Genomic DNA, 22,500 nt, shown 5'->3' on the forward strand with positions numbered 1-22,500 from the left:
TTTTTTTGCATGTTGAAGATCCAACTGGAGTGAAGACTGGAACATACAATACTGGACATACGCGCACTAAACTGCCTGCTCAGGCAAGGGAAAATATATATTTTATTACGATATTTTAAGTTGTACTTTTATTGGATGGATAACTTATTTTATCATGTTCAAAAAAAATTAACCAATTTCCTTTGTTTCCAGACGTGTCAAATTACATCAGATTGCATTTGCTGCAGAATATACTGAACCTGTTTAAACTGCCCTTCTTACAGCCCTGATTGTAGGAGAGCATAGAGAGAGCTCAGCTGTCAATCTTGTGATGTCATAATTATACCCGTCATGAGTGGAGTAGTTGGCCCTGCCTGGGACAGCTTGCCTAGCTCACACTCCACACTCAGTCACTCAGCTCTTACTTTCCCGTGCAGTGGCAGTGCCCCTATTGCCAGATTCCAGCAGGTAATAGCGACAGCACGGAAAGCCGAGCGCCTGTCTGATTCCCGGAAGAGTCGCGCTGACTGTGTGATTCACACAGCCAGGACCAACAATAGGCAGATTACAGATTACACATATCTACACTCTGATATGCAGCCCTCTCATGGCAAGACAATGGGGAAATGCTGAACTATCCAGCTGGGTCTCTTTTTTGCTTCATGACACCTTGTCTGTATTCATGATAACTCCGTTCATCCCTGTTTGGCCCTGTTCATCCCTGTTTGGCCCTGCTAATCTCCAATTGGCCCTATTCGGCCCCATTCATCTCTGTTTGGCCCTGTTCGACCCTGTTAATCCCTGTTTGGACCTGTTCAGCCCTTTACAGTCATGTCCAGGCCTGTAGGGCCCTGTTCAACGCTGTTTGGCACTGTTCATCCCTGTTTGGCCCTGCTCAGCCCGGTTCGGCCCTGTTCAGCCCTTTACAGTCTTGTTCAGGCCTGTTGGGCCATGCAGAGGCAGACTCTGCATGGTTTTGGTCTCCTGCTCTTTAGCTCTTTTATCCCTGGTGCCCAGGTGTTGACTCACACCTGAGCACACAGGCCTTCCCAGGCTGCCAGTCCCAGGACATGTAAATATTCCCTGCTCCAGACACACACATAAACAGAGACAACACTGGCCCACTGAGTAATGAACTACAGCTGCATGCCTCCTGACAGCCTGCAGTGCTCCTGCTGGCCATTAGATGGCAGGCTGCAGCTTGTGCTCATCCCACACACTGCCTCCAGGTAACCGAAGAGCTCGTTTGCACCCGACTGATCAGCAGAGGTTAAACTGTACTGCTGAGGGCAGCGGAAGGCTTATCGTGCCGCTGCTCTCTCCCGCTCCGTCCCGCAGAGTCCGCGTGATGTCTCCCTGTCGTGTTTTAACTGGTGTGGCAGTGTGAGTACCCCATGTGCAGCCAGCCCAGCTGCTCCAACACTCCACCCAGCCGCTCTCCCCACTGGCACACTGCACCCCCTGCCCTCACCGGTAACGCTCCCGAACCGCACCACAATGTTAGCAGGACGTTAGCCCGCTCTGTGCGCCATGCCTGTGTGTTGCTGTCTGTGTCTTAGGGCCGGAATGCTAAAAATACAAATGCAAAACCTATTATATTTAAATAATCATATTTGGGGGGGGGGGTGAACTAATAATAAAGAAGTACACTGAAAGATTTGTAAAATAGTCCTTTTGTCCGTTTGTGTTAAAGCAGCTGTGTTGGTCAGCTTTCCGCCATCAGTACCCAGCAGGCAGGCAGGTCCCCTGGCTGGACTGCTCTCTTCACTCTATACCACAGAGGTGGTTTCACTGAGGCTAACACTATGGGCCTTCTAGGCAACAGTCGCACCACATGACTCTGCATGGCCCCCTGCTGTTCTCAGTGAGCACTGCTTCAGTCTTATCTCAATATTCACTGATAAGAGAAAAAAAGCCTTAGTACCGTTTGAAACACATGCTGTGCTGTAAAGTGTATGTTAAATCCATTAGATCATCACAATAATCAAAAGATAATCCTCCCTGTCAGGGAATCTAACCCTGGTCTAAAGCATGTGCTATGCTAGAAACCTGCCAAGATCACAAAACATTCCAAGATAGTGACGTGAGTACCCCCGCCTGTCAGGCGGGAGCAAAGGGTTCGATTCCCCGACGGGGAGGCCGTTGTTCTTTTCTTTTTAACGAGGACATCAAATAAATCAAAACAATGAAGATCGGGCACCCAAGGAGACGACAGTGAGGTACAAGAGCCTGTCTCTGGAGCAACGACTCGCCCATGCCCACAGGGACGGAAAAGCTGCTGATGTACACAGCTCCGCTTTCTAGCAGCCGTTGTTCAAAGTCACTAGACCATACGGAACTAACTATCTTTTTGGTGAAACTGAAACGTGTAAGTTATCCACAATAATTGAAACAACATAACGTTATTATTGATCCGCGTCGTATAAACTTTAAGCCGGTGATAACACCTCCTTTAAATGTATAATCCCTGATGATAATACGCGCTATGTAAGATATTTATTGAATCCAACCTATTCACAGATACCCTGTGTATCACATCACACACAAATTTTAAGGCGTTGTATTGATACTTATCACTATTAATAACCGCAACTACTGCACAAAACAACTGGACAAAACTGCATCACTGCTGAGTCACTGTATTGCACACGTTTAGTGGACAACTGCACTTCATGTCCCTACTGTGCAGTCTCTGGCTCCAATTTGTACAACATGGTGGCACCCACAAACCACACTTCCCGGGCTTTCCTAACCCTTTTCACCAAGCCCATGGAGAGTCAATGGGTGACGTTTCAGTGACTTTGTTCATATTGTTCTGCAGACTATGGTAAACACACTGCCAACAGAGATTCGTACAGAGACTTGGGAGAGCACCTCCAAGTTCTGCTCTAGTGGATATTGGCTGCATAAGAAGTGTACATGTGGCAGTCAGACAAAAAAAAAGTATCTCCCCGTCGGGGAATTGAACCCCGGTCTCCCGCGTGACAGGCGGGGATACTGACCACTATACTAACGAGGAAGGACATACCACCTACATAGATCAAGGGAACAGAAACATGTCACATGACTGCCATTTTCATACCACAGCATGTCTTTGGCTAAAATTTTTTTGAGATAGGCCTAAAGGGCAAACAGGTCACTCCTCGTTAGTATAGTGGTGAGTATCCCCGCCTGTCACGCGGGAGACCGGGGTTCGATTCCCCGACGGGGAGGCTACCTTACTTTTTAGAGTTCTATGAAGCATTGGCACACCAGACAATTTCTCCAATATTATCTGAGATTTAGGACTAGTATTTGCTTTTTTATATTTGATTTGATTTTAATACTTGAAAATAATTGGTATTGGAAAAACTTTTGATTGGTTTCCATGTTGAACATCTACAATGTAACTTTAATTCAGAAGGCTCTGAGTTTCATACAAACAATTCTCCATTTCTGGAATAAATTATTGAAGTCAAAGCATTCAAATTTCTGATTTTAAGAACGAGTGTCCCATCTAGTGGCTGAAATTAAACATGGCTTATTATTAATTAGTGGATGGAATACATCAATTTATTGATACTATTGATACTATGAATAGTTAATTCAATAAGTTACTCATAGGGTTACTAAAAGTAACTCCATCATGCGAGTAACCTGGGCATCATTTCTTTGATAAAACCGGATTCAGTGTCATGAAGCAAGTCGCCTTTTCTCATCCAGTCTACATAACCAAGAAATATTAATATTTTCTAATTTCACAAATATCGCACCCCTAACCACAAAAATTCTGCGCTATATGTAATGTGTTGCAACTAAGATATTCACCAGATAACAAAAACTTTTTATCAGCATTTAACCATTTTTAGCCATTTCATCGTACAGGCCATAGTGAACAGTCTGCCTAATTGTAGGCAGCTGGCTCCCTCTGGTGGTTAACTTTAGTATATATTTTTAAATGAAGTTAATCTGAGGCAATAAGCCTCCTAACTAACACTTCTGCTACAGTACTTTAATACTCGTTATTTTCAGCAAATGGCCATAATGCAGTTACATGTGTGGTGAAACACAACTAGAACATCTGGACTTTTTAGCAGTTATTACACAAATGTTAATAATATGGAAATTACGGTGTATGCATACAAGACTATGCATACAAACGAAGAAACAAAGTTTATTAATGTCCTGCATTCCACCAGAAGAGGGCGCCATGTACCATACTATAGCTGTAGACTAATACTAGTTGTGGCTCCTTATTCCTTGAAGAGTTTCTATATTTTGTGACAAATACAAACAAGCTTTGCGTACACTCCTAAATTACACATAAAAAATGCAGGAAAAAACATATTTCTCAATATGGTCAGCCAGTTATTTCTTCTAAACCCCAATTAAATTAGTTATCAGAACAATCGTTTACAAGGCAGGTGAAAAACTCAAGAAAAAGTCATTCAAACCATGCATACTCAATTATAAATCACATGCTGCCATTATGATGGTGGTTGCATCATCGTCACAGTGGAGTCTGTCACCAAAAAATTTATACTTTGTCTGGTAAAAGCCAAGCATCTGCTGAAGCAACTGCACTTCAGTCAATTCATAAACTTTACATTCTAGTTGAATACTTAACTGTTGAATAGGCAATACTATTTTCAGTTCAAATAATAATTCCAAATGTCATCTAAGAAGTGCTAAATATGGCCCACAGAAGCAAATGCGTCCTTCTCGCTAGCTTAGCCTTCACAGAAATGCTTCTCGTACAAAACATAATAATAATTACCAAGATGCAAGTAACCATACAGAACGCCAATGGTGACTACTCATTTAGGCCAACTAGGTAGTAATATTAATGACCTAAGCTTGTTAGCCACCAAAAGCTAACTTTAGAAAACTGTTTTGTCCTTCACTTAAGTTTATTGGAAGCTTCTAAAGCGTGCAAAGGATCTTATGCTTACTGTGTGTTCATTTCTTTTATTTAAATGTCCTTGAAACATACTAGTTCTCCTCAAACTAGTTTACCTTCAAACAATAAATAGACATAACGACATAAATAGCTTCTAATAACCACCACGTCGCCCAATTACAACATCACACACAGGGCTGTATTTGCAGGTACCATTCACGCTCATAAGTCGTTTGCTGTGACCCGTTAGTGCTATAATTCATACGTTTTTTATTCTGTACAGTTGTAAATATTTCTGTTGTTATTGCTGCGGTTGTTTTTAGTAATTTCCTTAAGTTGTTTGAGTACTGTAATTTCTTTTCCTGGCGCACGCTAGCTTCGACTTACTGGAAAAGCCTCACCACGGCACCTGTGACTTCAGCTGTGACGTAAACAATATATTCTCAGCAGCGTTAGCTAGCTGTTAGCAAAATAATTATTTCGGTTGGAAAGCGGCATCGGAATTACGTGGATCCAGTGCCATTTACGAGAGATATGTCTGCGGATAAAATCGTCAAATTTTAAACGCCAGTTTAAATCACAGACTGTGACAAGTACGGCTATGTTACTCTCCCATTCATTTTCTCCATATGGAAATTCGCCTTTGATCCAAAAATTCACGGGAAATGGTGTTGCTTTGCGTTACGTCAGACTTACAAGCCCTATTGGAGTAGTTAATTTTATACCAAGGTTGACAAAATTGCGCGACCATTTCCTTGTGTGTATTTTTAGGTGCGTATAAATTTTTAGGTCCGCTTTTCTCTAAGACATAAAATTGCGGGGCATTTCAATTTTTTTCTGTGCAGGCGTATTTACGTGCCACTAACGTCATCTAACGGTAAAAGCCGTTTAAAAAGGAACATTCGCTGCGAGCAGGGTTCGAACCTGCGCGGGGAAACCCCATTGGATTTCGAGTCCAACGCCTTAACCTCTCGGCCATCACAGCGCCACAGGAACGAGACCCATAGAACCAATATAAACAGCAATTCAGCGCCACCAAAATCACATGTAACGCGACGGTCCCGGTGACTCAGCTCTGAACAAAAATCCCGCGGCTTCAGGTCGTCACAGCTTCTCAAGAAAACTAGTCATGAAACCCGAAAAAACAAACAAGTTAAGCCCAAGAATGAAGGTGCCACGACACTTCCGTTTTTGTACCCAGACACTGTTCAGACAGATATGACCCAATTTTCAAATGTCACTTTTTCAAACATTTAGAAATTTGTCCAACATTGCTGTCACTTTTCCAAGATGAATGTTCTGCATTAAAGAAAGCATATTAAATAAAATTATATATTTTACATAATATTAGACAAAGGGAAACTTAGTAAACACCTAATTATTTCATTTATTTAATGAGTTGGTTTATCAAACAACCATATCACCCATGTGAAAAAGTAATTGCCCCCTTAGTTATTCAATCAGCCAACTGACCAAATTTAGAATCTAAACCTCACTCAAATTGAACCTTTTTACATATCAGAATGAAGTAGTTACCACAAAGTTTCTACAAGCACACTTGTAGAATCAAAGAAAGTACCAGAATTCCATTCCATTCCAAAGACTGGACCATACCACTGCACAGCCATCCATACAGCCACCTACATGGGACCACAATGGAAGAAATGTAGTGCTGACAGGATCATGCAACACAGTTCTGTGAACCTGAGCTGAAAGCTCCCAATAAAACCATTGTGGAACCATTCAAATAAGTCATACACAAACAAACATTTCCAGGAATGTAAATGACCACAACAGGAAATGTCTTGCTTCAAAAAAACAGGCACTGTGTAGAACAGGGGTGCCCAATACGTCGAATGCGATTGACCAGTTGATTACAGAGGCCATGCTGTGTGACTGCGTTTCATTTTTAAAAATGCATCAGTTAAAAATCGACTTCTTCCTGTTTTCATCCCTTTTTCCTATGGCTTCTGCCTGGCAGACAGGTATCTTCGACTGGTATGAAATGTGACGAATCTGCTGCTGTTGAGAGCTTTGTCACATTAAGTATTCTCATTCACGACACAGACATTGTGCACTCAAAGTTCCATGGCCAAGTAATGCCCACTATTATATGACAGTAATATGACTGAGCATATTCATTTTACCTGGTGCAATCGTGGTGGGTGACACAATAAACCAGGTCCGTTTTTGGCAATTTTGCTTTCAATTGCCAAAGGATAATGCAGTGAATCTAAAGCTGAGATTTTTCCCAGATGCAATACTGGTCTAGATTTAAGATTTAAGATCTAAGATTTTACTATCAAGCCAAAATAGGTTTCTATACAATTTGGCAAATATTTTTATGTAATAGTAACAAACTTTGCCAATGCATTTTAGGCAGGGAATTTCACTTTCAATACACAATGGATCATGGTGTTTTAAATCTAAAACTGGGATTTTTCTTTGTTCACATATATGATAGCTCTGCCCAACACTAGATATAGGCTACAGAACCCTACTACACTCAAAAAAAAGTTGGATAGTGGTTGCACTCAGTATTAAGTAGACTCAAAAAATAAATTGGATTCACAAAATAAATACAAAATTAAAAAATTTAAAAATTTAAAAATATTTTTTCAAATGTCAAATAAACGAAAATTCCAAACAAATGGCTTTGTTCACGAGTTCTGGACTCTTTGATTGTTTGTCCTTGTGAAAGTAAACCAGGCCAGTTTAAAAACGAAACAAAGCTCTCGGATTAAGTTCGATATTAGGGAATAGAACCTTCGCGTGTGAAAGCGCCCGAAATGTGGGATCACAACCACAGAAATAGCACTTCAGCCAAATGCATAAAAATGAGTATTACAAATGTAAGATGCAAACACACCACACTGTATCGCGCTCACCTGGTTTTACGGTTGAGAAGCACCTGCATTCTGTCCGACCAGCAGTCCCCCGTAGGCCCGACGCGGCCTGGCATTCTGGCAGCCATCCAAAGGGTTTTTTCCAATACAACTTGCAGTTTATTAAGCAGTTCCAATTGCAGTCTTCAGTTTATATTACTCTGTTGTCAACAAGACAAATATAACGAGAGCCAGTCAGCGTTAAATCCATACAAGCTACTGCTGTAACTTAACAAAAACGCTGCAGTCTACTGGGGATCGTTTAGGTACTTAGCTTGCAAGCTAACTGCCCGAAAGGTATCGTACACATCTAGTGTTAGCACGCTAATGTATTGTAGGCCGACGGTAGCCTTGTTTAGGGATACAATCTAGCAAGCATCAACAACCTCCTAAACTAGTTGCGAACTTAGTTAGACTAACTAGCTAACGTAATTCAATTTCATTTCTAAAGCGACCTACCGCTAGGAAGCATCAACTCAAGCTAGCTCAAGTTAACCAGCCAGCTAACGTTAGACTAGTACATTATCTTGCAAGCTAAGGGCGTGAGATGAAGAAATGTATTATTTTCTCTTAGAGGTTATATGCGTTTGTGAAATTAATGTTCTACTTTGTGACTGAAGCCTGACAGACGACGTCAACGTTACTGCAGAGTTATCTAGCTAACGTTTAGCATTTATCTGTACCTCTAACTGGGCGCGGCTCCACCACTGTGAGCTCTTTACACCGAACTGGACATTCGTTTTAAATATGGCGACGGCACAGTTTAAATTTGCGCAGCTGCAGGCGATTGGTTGTCCAAGGTAGGGTCTGCTTGTCAACAGAGATTCTCAACAATGATACTGCGATTTTTCGGCTGGTTCCCAAAAACGCAAGTTATGAAATAAGTATCGATACCCCTCTGTCTTTAAATCAAAGGCGATTCCAGTGACTGGGGCGGGAGGCGTCTGACTGAATTCCAGTTGTCATCATGTTATCCAAAACTCTAAAACAGTTGCCAACCTTGCCTGTTCATAAAATTAATCTCTGACTTAATCCTCTCCAAACCCAATCCTATCACACTTTCCCCGCCACATAAAGATCTGTGTACTTTTTGGTCAATTGTTTTCCGTTTCAGGAACAGAAATAAAAAATAAAAAAATGTAATGAATGGTTATTCAACATTAATTTTAAAAACAGTGATTGACCAACGAGAATCAAATAGTTATTCGTGTTGCTGACAGATTTTAAACATAAAATGAAAGCTTTACAGTTTGTAGTCCTAACAAGACCAGGTTAAAACCTAGTATATGACTGGACCTAACACACGTGATTCGGCCGACCAATGGTGTAACTTCATCACTCAGTCAGTCAGTCAGTCAGTCACTCACAGACATTCACATTTGTAGGGCTGGCCCCACTGTTGAGGTCCAGCCAAAAAACGGAAGTGAGTTTGCATTTTTGAGCCATGGGTTCCCTTGGCAGATTTCCAATACATTTTTTCCCATTTCGTTTTCTGCAGAAAATAATGTGTTTTTAACTTAGACCTAAGACAGATTCACATTTTATTCGAAGAGATAAAGTACACCCATTAATACCGCAACCGTGAGTTTCAAAGCCGTTACGTGCTTTTAAAAAGTAAGTAGCTAACAAGTTGTTACATTGAAACTACAATAACGGTCTCAAACGAAAACGATTGGCCAAAAAGTATACATGTATACAAGTATCCATGAAATATGTGTGCTTAAGTTGGTGCAGTGTAGTTTACTGTGTAGCAGTCAAATGTTTTTTAAAGTCCATTGCCATTTACTGAGATTAAGTCTTGTGTTGGAACTTGTGTTCCATCATGACTACAAATCAGACTGTTGGGTGTGGTAATGTTTAAGCAAAAACATTACATTGGACATGATGGTGTAAAAACTTTTCATTGGCTGGTGTGCATTGATTTTGAGGTGTGCTCCAGTTCCAAAAATAAAATTCTATTAATTTGAGAGGATCAGCACAGAGTTCTCTGTGCTACTAAGGAGAAACATACACTGCTCAAACTAGGCCTCTGAAATTAACTACCTGAAACTTACAAAGTAGAGGCTTTTATTCCATGCAAAGGTATTTTCGGTGATAGCAGTTCTATTCATTCTTCATACATACTAATGATCTTACACAAACTTCATGAAATCATGAACTAACCAGTACAAGGAATATGTGGATGTGCAGTGATGACCTAGTTTACACCTGGCCTTGCAGTTTCTAAGTCAGAACTTAACCACACACCTGTACAGGTCCAGCAATAAACAGGCACTGAAAAAAGACGAATACTTCCAATTCCAAAACATTTTATTCCCCATAATTTCAATAGCATTACATGTATAATAAAAAGAGTAAACTTGTACATGAAACAGTAAGCCTGAGACTGTGAGATTTGGCAAATAGATCCTGTGGTCTGGACAGACGCCTGGGTACCTCCCTGTTCTTTGAGACTGTGTGGATGATATTGCACTCTTGTCCAGTGTTATTTATCCTGTTCAGGAATCAGTTAGGAAAATGTGCCCAAACTTTTATCATTCTTGCAACATGCAACACATGCGTTCGGTTGAGCTGAGCATCAAAAGAAAGAAATTTAAATCTGTAAAAGCTACAAGTTAGCACGTAATGGCTGTCTGTAAATATCTGAATGTTATATATAAAAGCATGCAGTTGTGTGGGGTTGATAAAGATTGCTACAGTGTTGTCACACTTCCTGTGGGCCACTTCCTGTGGTGATCAGATGGCCACACTGTTCTCAATGCGATCTGGAGACAGGTAAGGGTATGGCAGCAGCAGCTTGTGGTTCCTCTCCGCAATCTCCCTGCTGACGACTTTCAGCTCTATCTGCAGTGTTTCCACAAGCCTCCGGGGGGCACCACTGCTGAAGTGGGCCTCACGGTAATGGCCCAGAGGAACCTTGGCAAGGGAAAGTGAAAGGGAGATGGGTTGTGTGAAGTGAAAAGCGAGAATGAGAAAGAAAAGAGAGATAGTTTTGTGGTTAGCTGGGTTTGGTTAGCTGAGTTGGGATATTTGGGTTGGGATAGTTGTGTGGTCAGTTGGGTTGGTGGGTTGGGATCACTGGGATCAGTTAGCTGGGTTAAGATGGCTGGGTTTAGTAAGCTGTTTGGGTTAGGTGTGTGGTTAGCTGGGTAGGGTTCATACTCACAAAGTCCAGGGATGGTCGGGACAGCAAGGTAAGGGTGGTGAGGATGCTGCAGGTGGCGTTGGCCGGGGGCAGGATGGACAGCAGGTCATCCCTGCTCACGGAGCCCTTGGACTGCGGAGGGGGGCAGGCCATGGCCGCCGGGCAGTTTGGCATCCACAGGCTAAAATCTGTCTGAGTGGACAAACAGACCAGCCCAGTTCACCGGACGGGTGGTGTTCCGTATCTGACAGTGGATGAAGTGGCCTCTGGTCTGCCTGAAGCTCATGCAAACTCAGGGTTAATTTGACTTAATCAGTCGTCCCTCTCTGACCCGTTTTACGACATTCCAGTGTGTAACTCTAATGAATCAGTGAGCAGACAAAAAGGAGTCCCTTTTCTCACCTGGGAGAAGTTCACAGCAGCATGCAGCGCCGAGCAGCTATAGATCACCATGGTAACAAACTTGCTGAGCTCCGTTTTTGACTGGAAGGCTTGAGGAAAGCCTAGAGACAGGAGCGTAAGATCAAACTCCAGTTCTGTTGGAGGTACGCAAGGGGTTGAGCCCTATGTGCTTTCATGGGGCCAGAGGTCAATTTAGGTGACAGGTCTTTCCTCGTTAGTATAGTGGTCAGTATCCCCGCCTGTCACGCGGGGGCCAGCCGTGTATAGGTGTAACGCCGTCCCACGGAAACGACTGTTCGAATCCACCCGCGGGCAAATTAATAATCGTTCACAATTGATTTGTTTTTCACAGAAGTGTCTCAGATATCGCTTCTTCTTTTTTAGGTTTGATATTAACATGATATTTGTTCTCCACCTCATTTTATTATGGAGAGGATCAGGAAATCTTTTGTGCCAAATCAATACATATAAAGTTATCAAAGTATTTACATCGGATCAATTATTGCAACAGTACAAATAGGATTACAACATTACATGATACAATTCTTAATAAACACAACAACAGCCAAGTATAAATTTAAAGTTATATTTGTATTTTCATTCGCAACAGTATTAGCAGGGTTGATATGCACAAGCATGAAACGGGATTGGGGCTGGGACTGGAGCAGGCGGATTTACCGAGGCTGCAAGGTGACAACTGGCACACATGCAGTCGGACTCCCTGCAGTCGCGTGCTGCCGCGGCTGCTGGGTCTCCTAAAGCTCGAGCTCCTGGAGCTTGGGTGTTAAGAGAAGCACTGGCATTGGTCTGCTTTTGCCAAGTACTTCATGGGCCACTTCTGAAGCAGAAATTATATTTTTAGATACAGTGAGCTCCATAACGTTAGGGACAAAGCCGTATTTTCTTTACTTGGTTCTGTACCCCATAATTTTAGATTTGTAATCAAACAATTTACATGTGGTTAAAGTGCAGCTATCAGCTCTCAGCTCTTATGAAAGATTATTTTAATACATTTTGATTTCACCCTGTAGAAATAACAGCGCTCTCTACATACATACAACCCCAATTCCAAAAAAGCCGAGACAGTATGGAAAATGCTAATAAAAACAAAAGGGAGTGACAATGTTAAATATTGTACATTTTATTTACCCTGTACTATATTTAAAACACTACAACAGCACATTATTTGACGTTTTACCTTGTGTTTTTTGAAATTATACACTCATTTCAAATCTGTTGACTGCAACACGCTCCAAAAAAGTTGGGACAGTCGAGTGTTTACCACTGTGTCACATCACCATTTCTTTTAATAACGCTTATTAAATTTGGGCAATATTTTTCAAGTCAAAGTTTAAAAATGACTGCTTTCTGTTTTATTTGCATTTCATTTACCGTCTTGACTTTTTTAGAATTGGGGATGTACGTACATATTTTCAGGGTGCCATAATGTTCAGGACAAATGGTTTCACGTGTGTTTCTGATTAGTCAGGTGTGTTCAATTGCTTCTTCAGTACAATTATAAGGTATGCCAATGGACGGAAGCCATTATGAGGCTGGGATATATGAAAAAACAGTCAGAGACATTGGCCAAACCTTAAGCTTACCAAAGTCAACCGCTTGCAACATCATTAAGAACGAGAGCACTGGTGAGCTCAGTAATCACAAAGGGCCTGGTAGGCCAAGGTGGACCTATACAGTTGATGACCAAATAATTCTTGCTATAATGAAATAACATTAACTCTAAAACAGAGACCTGGACAGTAAAATTTGGGGAGGGTTTATATTTTCATGGGAACTGTACATCATGATGCTGAATAAATGGTAGGTTCTTTATGCCCTTGACCTTATGTTTTCCCATTTTGATGCACAACCTTGTGTAGCTCTATCACCCAGTATTATCAAATTCTCAACATGAAAATTATTATTGTTATTATAATGATTTTCCACTGATCTCCCTTTTTTGTGTGCTGTCAATCCAGGGGATAGGGTGGGAGGGGTAGTTAATATGAATTGCATTACACAAATTCTGTATTGTCTGAAGGTGGAGGCAGCAATATTTGTACTGTGTCCTGTTCTATATTGAATAGTTAAACTGACTAATAATAATAATAATAATAATAATAATAATGGTAAGTATAGAAACATATAGATAGGAAAGAGTTTGTTAAGATGGCTGAATGACAGTACTGACAATGAACAATTAGAGATGGCATTACTTATTGCCTTGACAGCAATAGTGTAATAATAATAATTTTTTTTTAAATGTATGTCCAGACCGTGACGTGTTACACAAGGCACATGTAAAGGGGGCAATACCATTAATGATGATGATACCAGCAATAATATAGTGAGGGGGAAATGAAACATATTGTAAATTAAACCCTAATATGATTGCAGGGCCACGGTAATAATAGCTGATGTATTGAGACACAAACGTGCACGTATACACATGTCCCATTTACCTGCAGTATTCTCACATAAAAGTGTTATTATGTACGGACAAGCCAACAAACGGGACGTGAAAACCAATAATGAAGTCAAATAGGAAAAATGAAACTACTGGTCTTTTAGCTGAAATAATGACAGAATACCTCGATGACATCAATATAAAACAGGAACCTGTTTGTAATAAAATTATTAAGACTTACCGAAGCGTAGGTACCACAAAATAACCGCAAAACGCCTTATTTAATATTCAAATTTATTTGCTTATACGCTGTCGTTCATTCATTCAGGACGGCAACGTTAAGAACAACCGTTGAGAATGAATGGGGAAAGGTAAAGGCAGAGACGAAAATGGTCTTCCTGCATCCGGGACGGAACAGCGCCGCGAAAAAATACGTGCGGCCGAAAATATATTACATCCGTAGTGTTAAGAACTACCGTTGAGAATGAACGGTAAAAGTTAAGGGAAGTTAAGCGTAACTATCCACGGCTCCCGCGCGCCAGACCGGGGTTCAATTCCCCGACGGGGAGGCTGTATTTATTTGTTTGTTTTTTTAAAAAAAACCAGCAGATCCTGTGCCCCCTTAGCACTGGACCCATCTCCAGGACCACCAGGATAAGCTGCTGCTCTTGGTGAGTAACGGTGTGTGAGTGTGTGGACAACAGTGTGTGTATGTGGTGTGTGAGTATGAGGTGTGTGAGTATGTGAGTGTGTGAGTATGCAGTGTGTGAGTATGTGAGTGTGTGAGTATGCAGTGTGTGAGTATGTGAGTGTGTGAGTATGCGGTGTGTGAGTATGTGAGTGTGTGAGTATGCGGTGTGTGAGTATGTAAGTGTGTGAGTATGGGGTGTGTGAGTATGTGAGTGTGTGAGTATGCAGTGTGTGAGTATGTGAGTGTGTGAGTATGCAGTGTGTGAGTGTATGAGTGTGTGAGTATGCGGTGTGTAAGTATGTGAGTGTGTGAGTATGTGGTGTGTGAGTATGAAGTATGCGGTGTGTGAGTATGTGAGTGTGTGAGTATGCGGTGTGTGAGTATGTGGTGTGTGAGTATGGAGTATGCGGTGTGTGAGTATGTGAGTGTGTGAGTATGCAGTGTGTGAGTATGTGAGTGTGTGAGTATGCAGTGTGTGAGTATGTGAGTGTGTGAGTATGCGGTGTGTGAGTATGTGAGTGTGTGAGTATGTGGTGTGTGAGTATGGAGTATGCGGTGTGTGAGTATGTGAGTGTGTGAGTATGCGGATAGCAGTGTGTGAGGATGTGACCTGTGTCGCTCTGTCCCAGGGCCCCGTATGTGAAGATCTCCTGGATCCACATCTGCAGCTCTGTGTCCTGCTGGATGTCCCTGTCACTCGGGTAGTACAGGTCCACCCAGGACCCTACAAACCTGCACACACACACACACACACAGGCACACACACACACATACACACACATCAATATCCTCCCTAAAAATTCTGTGCGCACACACACACACACACAAACTCACACACACACACACACACACAAACTCACTCACACACACACGCACACAAACTCACACACGCACACACACACAGCACATCACCTCTAGCAACACTGCAGACACACAAACAATAACTCCCTACCTGTGTAGAGCACCCCACACTCTTAGTGCATCCTGGGAATAGTAGTTTATGGGGAGGCCTCCCACGCCCCTGTCACTCAGGTCCTCCGGCACACAGAGGGCGCTGTACCTCAGCTGCTCTGTGCCTTTCTGCAATAGCACTGGTATCCCCTCCAAACCGACGGCAGCAAACTACCACAAACACACACACACGCACACACACCACAAACACACACACGCACACAAACGCATGTACACACACACCGCACACACAGACACACCACACAAACACACGCACAAGCCAAATATTCCATTACAATTTATTTGAGATGATTACAGTTTAGTGAGCATGAACAGTGACTCTTGAGGTTTAAAAGCCAATGACATTAAAGCCTCAGCCATTCGTGCTTTGTGCGTGTAAAGTGCTGCCCAACCAGAGATATCAGTGAATACTTCCACAGTGAATCTGTCTGAGAGAAGGGACGTACAATGGAAGCGTAGAACCCTGACATTATGAACAAAGCTATGACTATCAAAACTCTTCTGTATAAGTGTGGTATACACACACTCTCACACTCACACACACGCAGTCAGACACACACACTGAGACACACAGGCACACACACTCACACACACACTCTCACTCACACACACACACACACACACACATACCTTGTCAAACACGCCACCCGGGGCCAAGAGTGACAGTCGGGCCTGGATGTTGATTTGCAGAGTGGTCCACACATGCGGCATGAGCACCTAATACAGCACACACACACACACATACACCACACACACGCGCACACACACACAAACACAGATACAGACACAATGAGAAAATAAATTAACTTCAGGCGTCTCTCCAGGCAAGGTTGCCACATCCTGTGCAGAAAGCTTGCGGGCATGATTATCAGTCCACCGCAGGAGATTCTAAATTGTTTCTGATAACATGAATAAAGAATACAAGCACAGATAGTCATCCATGTGCTCGGAGCTGATCAGGGGGAGCGACGTAATGCAGCACTGGCATCCCTGCCTACCTGGTACAGCGGGTGCACTTCGGGAAGCTGCCTGAGGGTGGCAGTGCAGTACACCTCTCCGAGCAGGTGAGTGTACAGGAAGTGGATAAGCAGCTGGTGACACTGGAATTCTGCACACCTGACCCACATCTTGGCCAGCAACCAATCGGCTTCCGAGTCAGAGGGCACAAACACCGGATTCTGTGGTCCAGGTGTCTGCTGCAGCTGTCAATCAAGACATGTGACAGTTGTGATTCTCGCTGGTTTCCGGTCACACACCACCACCCCCCCCGACGCGCCCCGGAAACTGGGATCAAATCTCAAAGTGAGTGGCCAGATGCATGGCTGAAGGCAGCTGAGATTTTGTGAAACATTTTTCATCCTGAGCGAGCAAAGGCCAGGCGTTCGATGAGGAAAGGCCAATCAGGAGAACGCGGCGAAACCCAGTTCAGAGTCACCCTCCCAGATAAATCACGATGACCCTCTTACAGGCCCCAGCAGAGCTGGGTCTCCCTGCCAGTACCTGAATGGCGATGGGCTTCAGCTCCCCCTGCTGGCTGTAGTGCAGAAGGCACAGAGGCGCCGCAAGGTAATGCTGCTTTCCGTTGATCTTGTTGACCGGAACTCCGTCCAGAACTTTATAATCCAGGATATAAAGGGTTCCTCTCTGCAGAGTGAAACAGGTCACAGCAGCGCACTGATGTCATGATGATGTCGTGATGATGCAATGCTCCGAAAAGCAGTGCTATATTACCTGCCCCTGTGGTCTTCTGAGCGTGCCCAGTACCTGAGATGCTTTTCAATAGTGACACACACACATACACACACACGTGGACACACCTCCATCTCCTGCTCCAATGAGGAGCCCTCTGGCAGGAATGGGCGGAGCATGTCTGAGCTGACGGACAGGTTGGGCGGGACCTGGTGGATCTGTCGCAGCATCAGGGGGTTGCAGCCATTTAGGGTCTGATAGCCGAAAAACGAGTCTTCTGACCAGTGGGACTGAACGAACTCTGCATGGGGAGGGGGCAGGAGAAACTGTGTGTGTGTGTGTGTGTGTGTGAGGGACAGAGAGTGTGTGTGTGTGTGTGTGTGAGGGACAGAGAGAGTGTGTGTGCGTGTACATCCTACTTGCAGCGCTGTTGTCTCCGATATTGAAGGTGAACAGTGTGCAGAGCTCCTCGAAGCTGCTCCAGCTCCTGTCAGTAAAGCCCTTCAGATAGTACGTCTCAGTCCCCGGGCTGGGAGAGAGAAAGGCTTTAAATGAGCAGTGAACACACAGGGTCACAGCAGACAATACCCCTTAGTGCTTTCAGAGACACAGAGATATGTGTGAGATTCTCAGGGTACTGCTGACATTTGGGATATGTTTTATGGGTATAAGTAACATTTGCGGTAACTCTAAGGAGTACGAGAGAGATTTGGGGTACCTCTTGTGAGTATGAGTAAGATTTGGGGTACCTCTGGCGAGTATAAATGAGGTTGGGTTCCAGTGGCTTCAGGCTGTTAAAGTCCACACAGCTTGCGACTCCCTCTGCGAATGTCTTCCACCTACAGGGCAGAACAAGAAATGCATGATGGTCAGGTAGATAGTGAGAGGACCAGAGTCTGGAGAGCAAGTGTAAGGAGTCAAAAATAAGTAAAGTCACAGGAACGAAAACACAGTAAAAGAAAGGAAGGTGGAGAGACAGAAAGAGAGAGACAGGGATGAAGAAAGATTTTTTTAAAAGAGGCTTACCTGAAATGCTGCTGTTTGGTCTGAAGCTCTCTGGCTCTGTGCTCTTTCAGTATCTGCAGAGTCTCTGAGTTCACAGTACAAACTGTGTGTGTGTGTGTGTGTGTGTGTATGTATGTGTGTGATTGCGTGTGTGGGAGAGAGAGATAAATAAATCTTATAAAGGTTAAACACACTTCCACTTTCAAAAACCCCACGCTGGCTTCGCCTGTATTTCTCCCCCACCCACCCAACCACCCACCCACCCACATCCACACCCTCACCCTCACCCTCACCCTCACCCTCACCCTCTCCCTCTCTCCCTTTCACTCCTCATTTCTCTCTTCCTCTTCATCTCTGACTTGTCTCCCTCCCTGTCTCTCTGCCCTGCCCCCAATTGGTGCTACTTACCCTGCCCGTTCCGCAGCTCAATGTCTCCATCTGCTGGCCGCAGCCACTTATTGCAGGGGAACTGCTGTACCTGGCGGCCGGCCATGCTGCAGCTGCTCACCTCCACGGCCTCGCAGTGCCAGTCCTGCTCGGGGAAGCCGGATCGGGCCTGCAAACGCAGCCGCACCAGCACCACCGGGCCTAGAGCTGCCTCCGCCTTCACTGTCACTGCACAGGCCTGCCACACAAACACACCCACTCTAAGGCTGATTACTGCACAGGCCTGGCACACAAACACACCCACTCTAAGGCTGATTACTGCACAGGCCTGCCACACAAACACACCCACTCTCAGGCTGATTACTGCACAGGCCTGCCACACAAACACACCCACTCTAAGGCTGATTACTGCACAGGCCTGCCACACAAACACACCCACTCTCAGGCTGATTACTGCACAGGCCTGCCACACAAACACACCCACTCTAAGGCTGATTACTGCACAGGCCTGCCACACAAACACACCCACTCTAAGGCTGATTACTGCACAGGCCTACCACACAAACACACCCACTCCAAGGCTGATTACTGCACAGGCCTGCCACACAAACACACCCACTCTAAGGCTGATTACTGCACAGGCCTACCACACAAACACACCCACTCCAAGGCTGATTACTGCACAGGCCTGCCACACAAACACACCCACTCTAAGGCTGATTACTGCACAGGCCTGCCACACAAACACACCCACTCTAAGGCTGATTACTGCACAGGCCTGCCACACAAACACACCCACTCTAAGGCTGATTACTGCACAGGCCTGCCACACAAACACACCCACTCTCAGGCTGATTACTGCACAGGCCTGCCACACAAACACACCCACTCTAAGGCTGATTACTGCACAGGCCTACCACACAAACACACCCACTCCAAGGCTGATTACTGCACAGGCCTGCCACACAAACACACCCACTCTAAGGCTGATTACTGCACAGGCCTGCCACACAAACACACCCACTCTAAGGCTGATTCTACTCATGAGCTGTGAAACTACATGAGTCAGTGGAAACCAGCCCTGATCCTGGAGATCTACCGTCCTGTAGGTTTACACTCCAACCCTAAGAAAGCACACCTCATTCAACAGCTAGAGATCTCATTGAGCTGCTAATTAGTGGAGTCAGGTGTGCCAAAGTAGGGTTGAAATAAAAACCTACAGGATGGTAGATCTCCAGCGACAGGGTTGGTTAGCACTGACCCAGGCATGTAGCTATGTAGCCTTAGAGGTGTCTACGGTTTGCCAGAAGACACCCTGACTACGTGGTGGAGGAATAAGTCAGATGAAATATTATGGATTGTACGCAGCGTGCATCGCCGGTCTCACTCAAGGCCTCATGCTACTCACCGAACCAGGGGTTAGGCACTGGCACTCGTGGTCCAATGACGTGGGCGGACTTTCGCCTTGCGCACCAATCAGAGTGATCTGCACGCTGCAGTAAGAGCCGGAGCGTGGCACCCGCGACGTTCGGAGAGTCACCTCGTACACCACCATCTACAGGGGCGGCGTGGCGCAAAAGGGAACAAAACACAAAGAGCAACCACAAATGAGTCTGAAAAGCAGAACACTAAGAGCAACCACAAATGAGTCTGACAAAGTCTTGCAGGCTGAAAAGCAGAACACAAAGAGCAGCAACGAATGAGTCTGAAAAGCAGAACACAAAGAGCAACAGAAAATGGAGGGTAACAATTGGAGGGTTGGGAGGGAGAAGGAGAGGTAGTTCAATTGACTGACAACTAATCTAACTTAAGTTTCTTTTTTAACCACCTAATGAGTATCTACTTTTTCTCAATCTTTCTTGGTCCAGTGTTGATGGTGCTCGGCCCCCTGAAGTCTTTACTTCTTGTTAACAGCACGTAGCAAGGGCTTTTTTTTTTTTTTTTTTTTTTTTTTTTTTTTTTGCAGATACACATCTGAGAAACTGGTCTCTCTCTCTACTTGCAATGAGCTCTTCCTGTAAGTGTGGTGTGGGTTAATGACAGTTTCTTTTTCTAGACACCACAAGACATTTGTCTTGTTCCTCAGATGTTATACTTATTCTTTCTGGTCTTCTCCATCACTCCCCATCAGCTGGACCCTTCTGAGTGTGCACTGAACTCTTTCGAGCTCTGCTTCTTGAAATATTAAGCTTCTTTGCAATTTCTCACTGGGAATAACCTTGCCACCGTATGTTAACTTGGCTCCACACATCTAAGCTTCTAAACACCTTCTTTGCCATATTGCAACTTTGGTGCCTATTTTACTTATACTACAGGCCAGTGGTATTAGACTATGTGTGGTTTAAAAAACTTTTAAAAGATTTCAGTCACTTTAACTACCCCACTTCCACCTCACACTTTGCAAAATGATTGGATAGACTTCCAACAATTTGTTTAATTGCAATTAAAGCCAGAGAAGGCTTTATGTTGAGGCTTTATGTTGAGGTGTCTAAGATTGTTTTAAAGTAAAACTTATCTTTTTGTGTGTTTTTTTTTTAAGGTAGACATTGAAACAAGTTTGTACGTTGGTTTGTTATTCAATAATTGCACGTAAATTAACTGAATCCTTCTCCACCTAAAGTTAAAAAAATAAAAACCACAGATGGCGTAATACTTTTGGCTTGTACAGTAATCACATCTATCCTGCAGACAATGTGATGGTAACGATATGAAACGTAATAAGCCAACATGAATTTGCATGCGCTATGTCGCACAAGAACAAACGCAGGCTATAGTCATTTTTATCTGTATTTGAATTGCAAATCTGTTAGCACTGCATAGCAAGTTCCACCAGTTCCATATTTCAGTCTACCACAAAGCTTTATTTTAAAATGTATTTCCTTTATTTACTGAAAACTACTATCAGAGCTGCACTCAGAGAACTGGCATTCCACTGAGCTGAGTTACTGTTCATAGGGAGATATGCTAACTATACTAAAAGAGTATATCTGGGTTTCAAACAATAAACTAATTTTAAGAGGCAAATACTGCGATAGATTGGCAGTCTGTCCAGGGTGTATTCCTGCCTCTTGCCCAATGCATGGTGGGATAGGCTCCGGCACTCCCTGTTACCCTGCCCAGCGGGTATAGATACTAGATGGATGGATGGATGGATGGATGAATAATAGGCAAATATTCAATCATAAAATGACTTAGCAGCAGGACGAGACAAAATGCATAGTGGCGGGTGACCCAATCTAAATATATACAATAATAATAATACCTTTATTTATATATCACCTTTCAACCACTACAATGCAGCTGAAAGTGCTTTCCAAACATACTCAAATAAAATATAATATAGGAAAACATGATAAAATAGAGTAAGTATAGAATGATAAAATAGGTTAATATATAAAACAGTAAAGTTTAAAACATAATAAAAGCACATATTAAAACGGTCAAACCAAAGAGTTATAAAAAGAAAAAAGAAAAGCTAATTGAAGGCTAAATTAAAAGAGGAGTCTTGAGCTGTTTCTTAAAACTGTACAGTAGTTGTCTGACGGATAGCAATTGGTATCCTTTGTAGCATAAAAACTGAACGTGGCTTCGCCGGATTTATTTGAATTGCTCTTCAAGTTAAACTTTGTAACTATAACTTTCTGCGCTGCAGTGCAGTCCAACCCCATCAACCAGCCGGCCTAAACAACCCAGCAGCAGCGACCAAGGCTGCTGTATGCCCTCATCTGTGCCGATCAGAAAGCAACAGATCGCTGATAAGATTTCACAGACTATGCAGTCCTCAAGTACCGATGCTTACCTCGGTTTTACTGTGGGAGCCGATTGTACTCCAGTAGCGACGGCAGCGCAGCGCGTGACCCTGCACCTCGAGCAGAGCTCTAAGCCTGGTCGGTCCGCGGCGGTCGGTTTTTATATGTGTGGGTGTACCCGCTGGCGGGAGAGAGCAGATACAAGGAAGTTTTGCTCTGTTGACTCAACAATTATGACGGAAATGATGTTGGTCGTGGAAGGTAGTTACACCCAATAAGTTAGCAAAGCACACTCACCAACCAGTTCATT

General features: G+C 43.6%; 2 protein-coding genes and 3 non-coding genes across 6 annotated transcripts in view; 2 read left to right on the forward strand and 3 right to left on the reverse strand.

The window, feature by feature from the left end:
* The window catches only part of st6gal1 (ST6 beta-galactosamide alpha-2,6-sialyltranferase 1), a 16,521-nt gene extending 14,912 nt beyond the window's left edge, over positions 1-1,609 (forward strand). The window contains exon 8 of the mRNA XM_035431614.1: positions 1-1,609. This exon is cut by the window's left edge and continues 3,129 nt beyond it. The gene's annotated coding sequence lies outside the window, so the exon portion shown is untranslated.
* Positions 1,610-2,926: 1,317 nt separating this feature from the next.
* On the reverse strand, positions 2,927-2,998 carry trnad-guc. The gene has a single exon. It is a non-coding gene; the product is annotated as a tRNA-Asp (tRNA).
* Positions 2,999-3,119: 121 nt separating this feature from the next.
* On the forward strand, positions 3,120-3,191 carry trnad-guc. Its single transcript has one exon. It is a non-coding gene; the product is annotated as a tRNA-Asp (tRNA).
* A 2,570-nt stretch (positions 3,192-5,761) lies between these two features.
* On the reverse strand, positions 5,762-5,843 carry trnas-cga. The gene has a single exon. It is a non-coding gene; the product is annotated as a tRNA-Ser (tRNA).
* Positions 5,844-10,030: 4,187 nt separating this feature from the next.
* Positions 10,031-22,335, reverse strand: zgc:152891 (uncharacterized protein LOC767741 homolog). Of its 2 annotated transcripts, none has more exons than XM_035434470.1 (15): positions 22,241-22,335; positions 19,850-19,996; positions 18,463-18,679; positions 18,076-18,157; positions 17,799-17,888; positions 17,469-17,578; positions 17,178-17,350; positions 16,861-17,004; positions 16,359-16,562; positions 15,991-16,077; positions 15,341-15,510; positions 14,999-15,120; positions 11,291-11,391; positions 10,910-11,080; positions 10,031-10,659 (listed from the first exon to the last, which is right to left on the reverse strand). In XM_035434470.1, the coding sequence occupies exons 2-15, from the start codon at positions 19,994-19,996 to the stop codon at positions 10,480-10,482; spliced, it is 1,998 nt and encodes a 665-aa protein (XP_035290361.1). In that variant the 5' UTR covers positions 22,241-22,335; the 3' UTR covers positions 10,031-10,479. The 2 variants fall into 2 exon arrangements, 1 of the variants encoding a protein (XP_035290361.1); XR_004767007.1 differs by having other exon boundaries at positions 10,519-10,659; positions 10,910-11,076.
* Positions 22,336-22,500: the final 165 nt, after the last annotated feature.

Source organism: Anguilla anguilla, chromosome 9 (genome assembly GCF_013347855.1).
Source record: "Anguilla anguilla isolate fAngAng1 chromosome 9, fAngAng1.pri, whole genome shotgun sequence".
Taxonomy (NCBI): Eukaryota; Metazoa; Chordata; class Actinopteri; order Anguilliformes; family Anguillidae; genus Anguilla; species Anguilla anguilla.

Excerpts from the sequence above, each read along its gene's own strand:
- zgc:152891 (XM_035434470.1), bottom strand. The coding sequence starts at position 19,996 with ATGGTGGTGTACGAGGTGACTCTCCGAACGTCGCGGGTGCCACGCTCC. Across the intron at positions 18,158-18,462 it reads TGAGCTGCGGAACGGGCAGG|TTTGTACTGTGAACTCAGAG; the intron begins GTAAGTAGCACC and ends ACACACACACAG. Across the intron at positions 17,005-17,177 it reads CATTGGAGCAGGAGATGGAG|AGAGGAACCCTTTATATCCT; the intron begins GTGTGTCCACGT and ends TTCACTCTGCAG.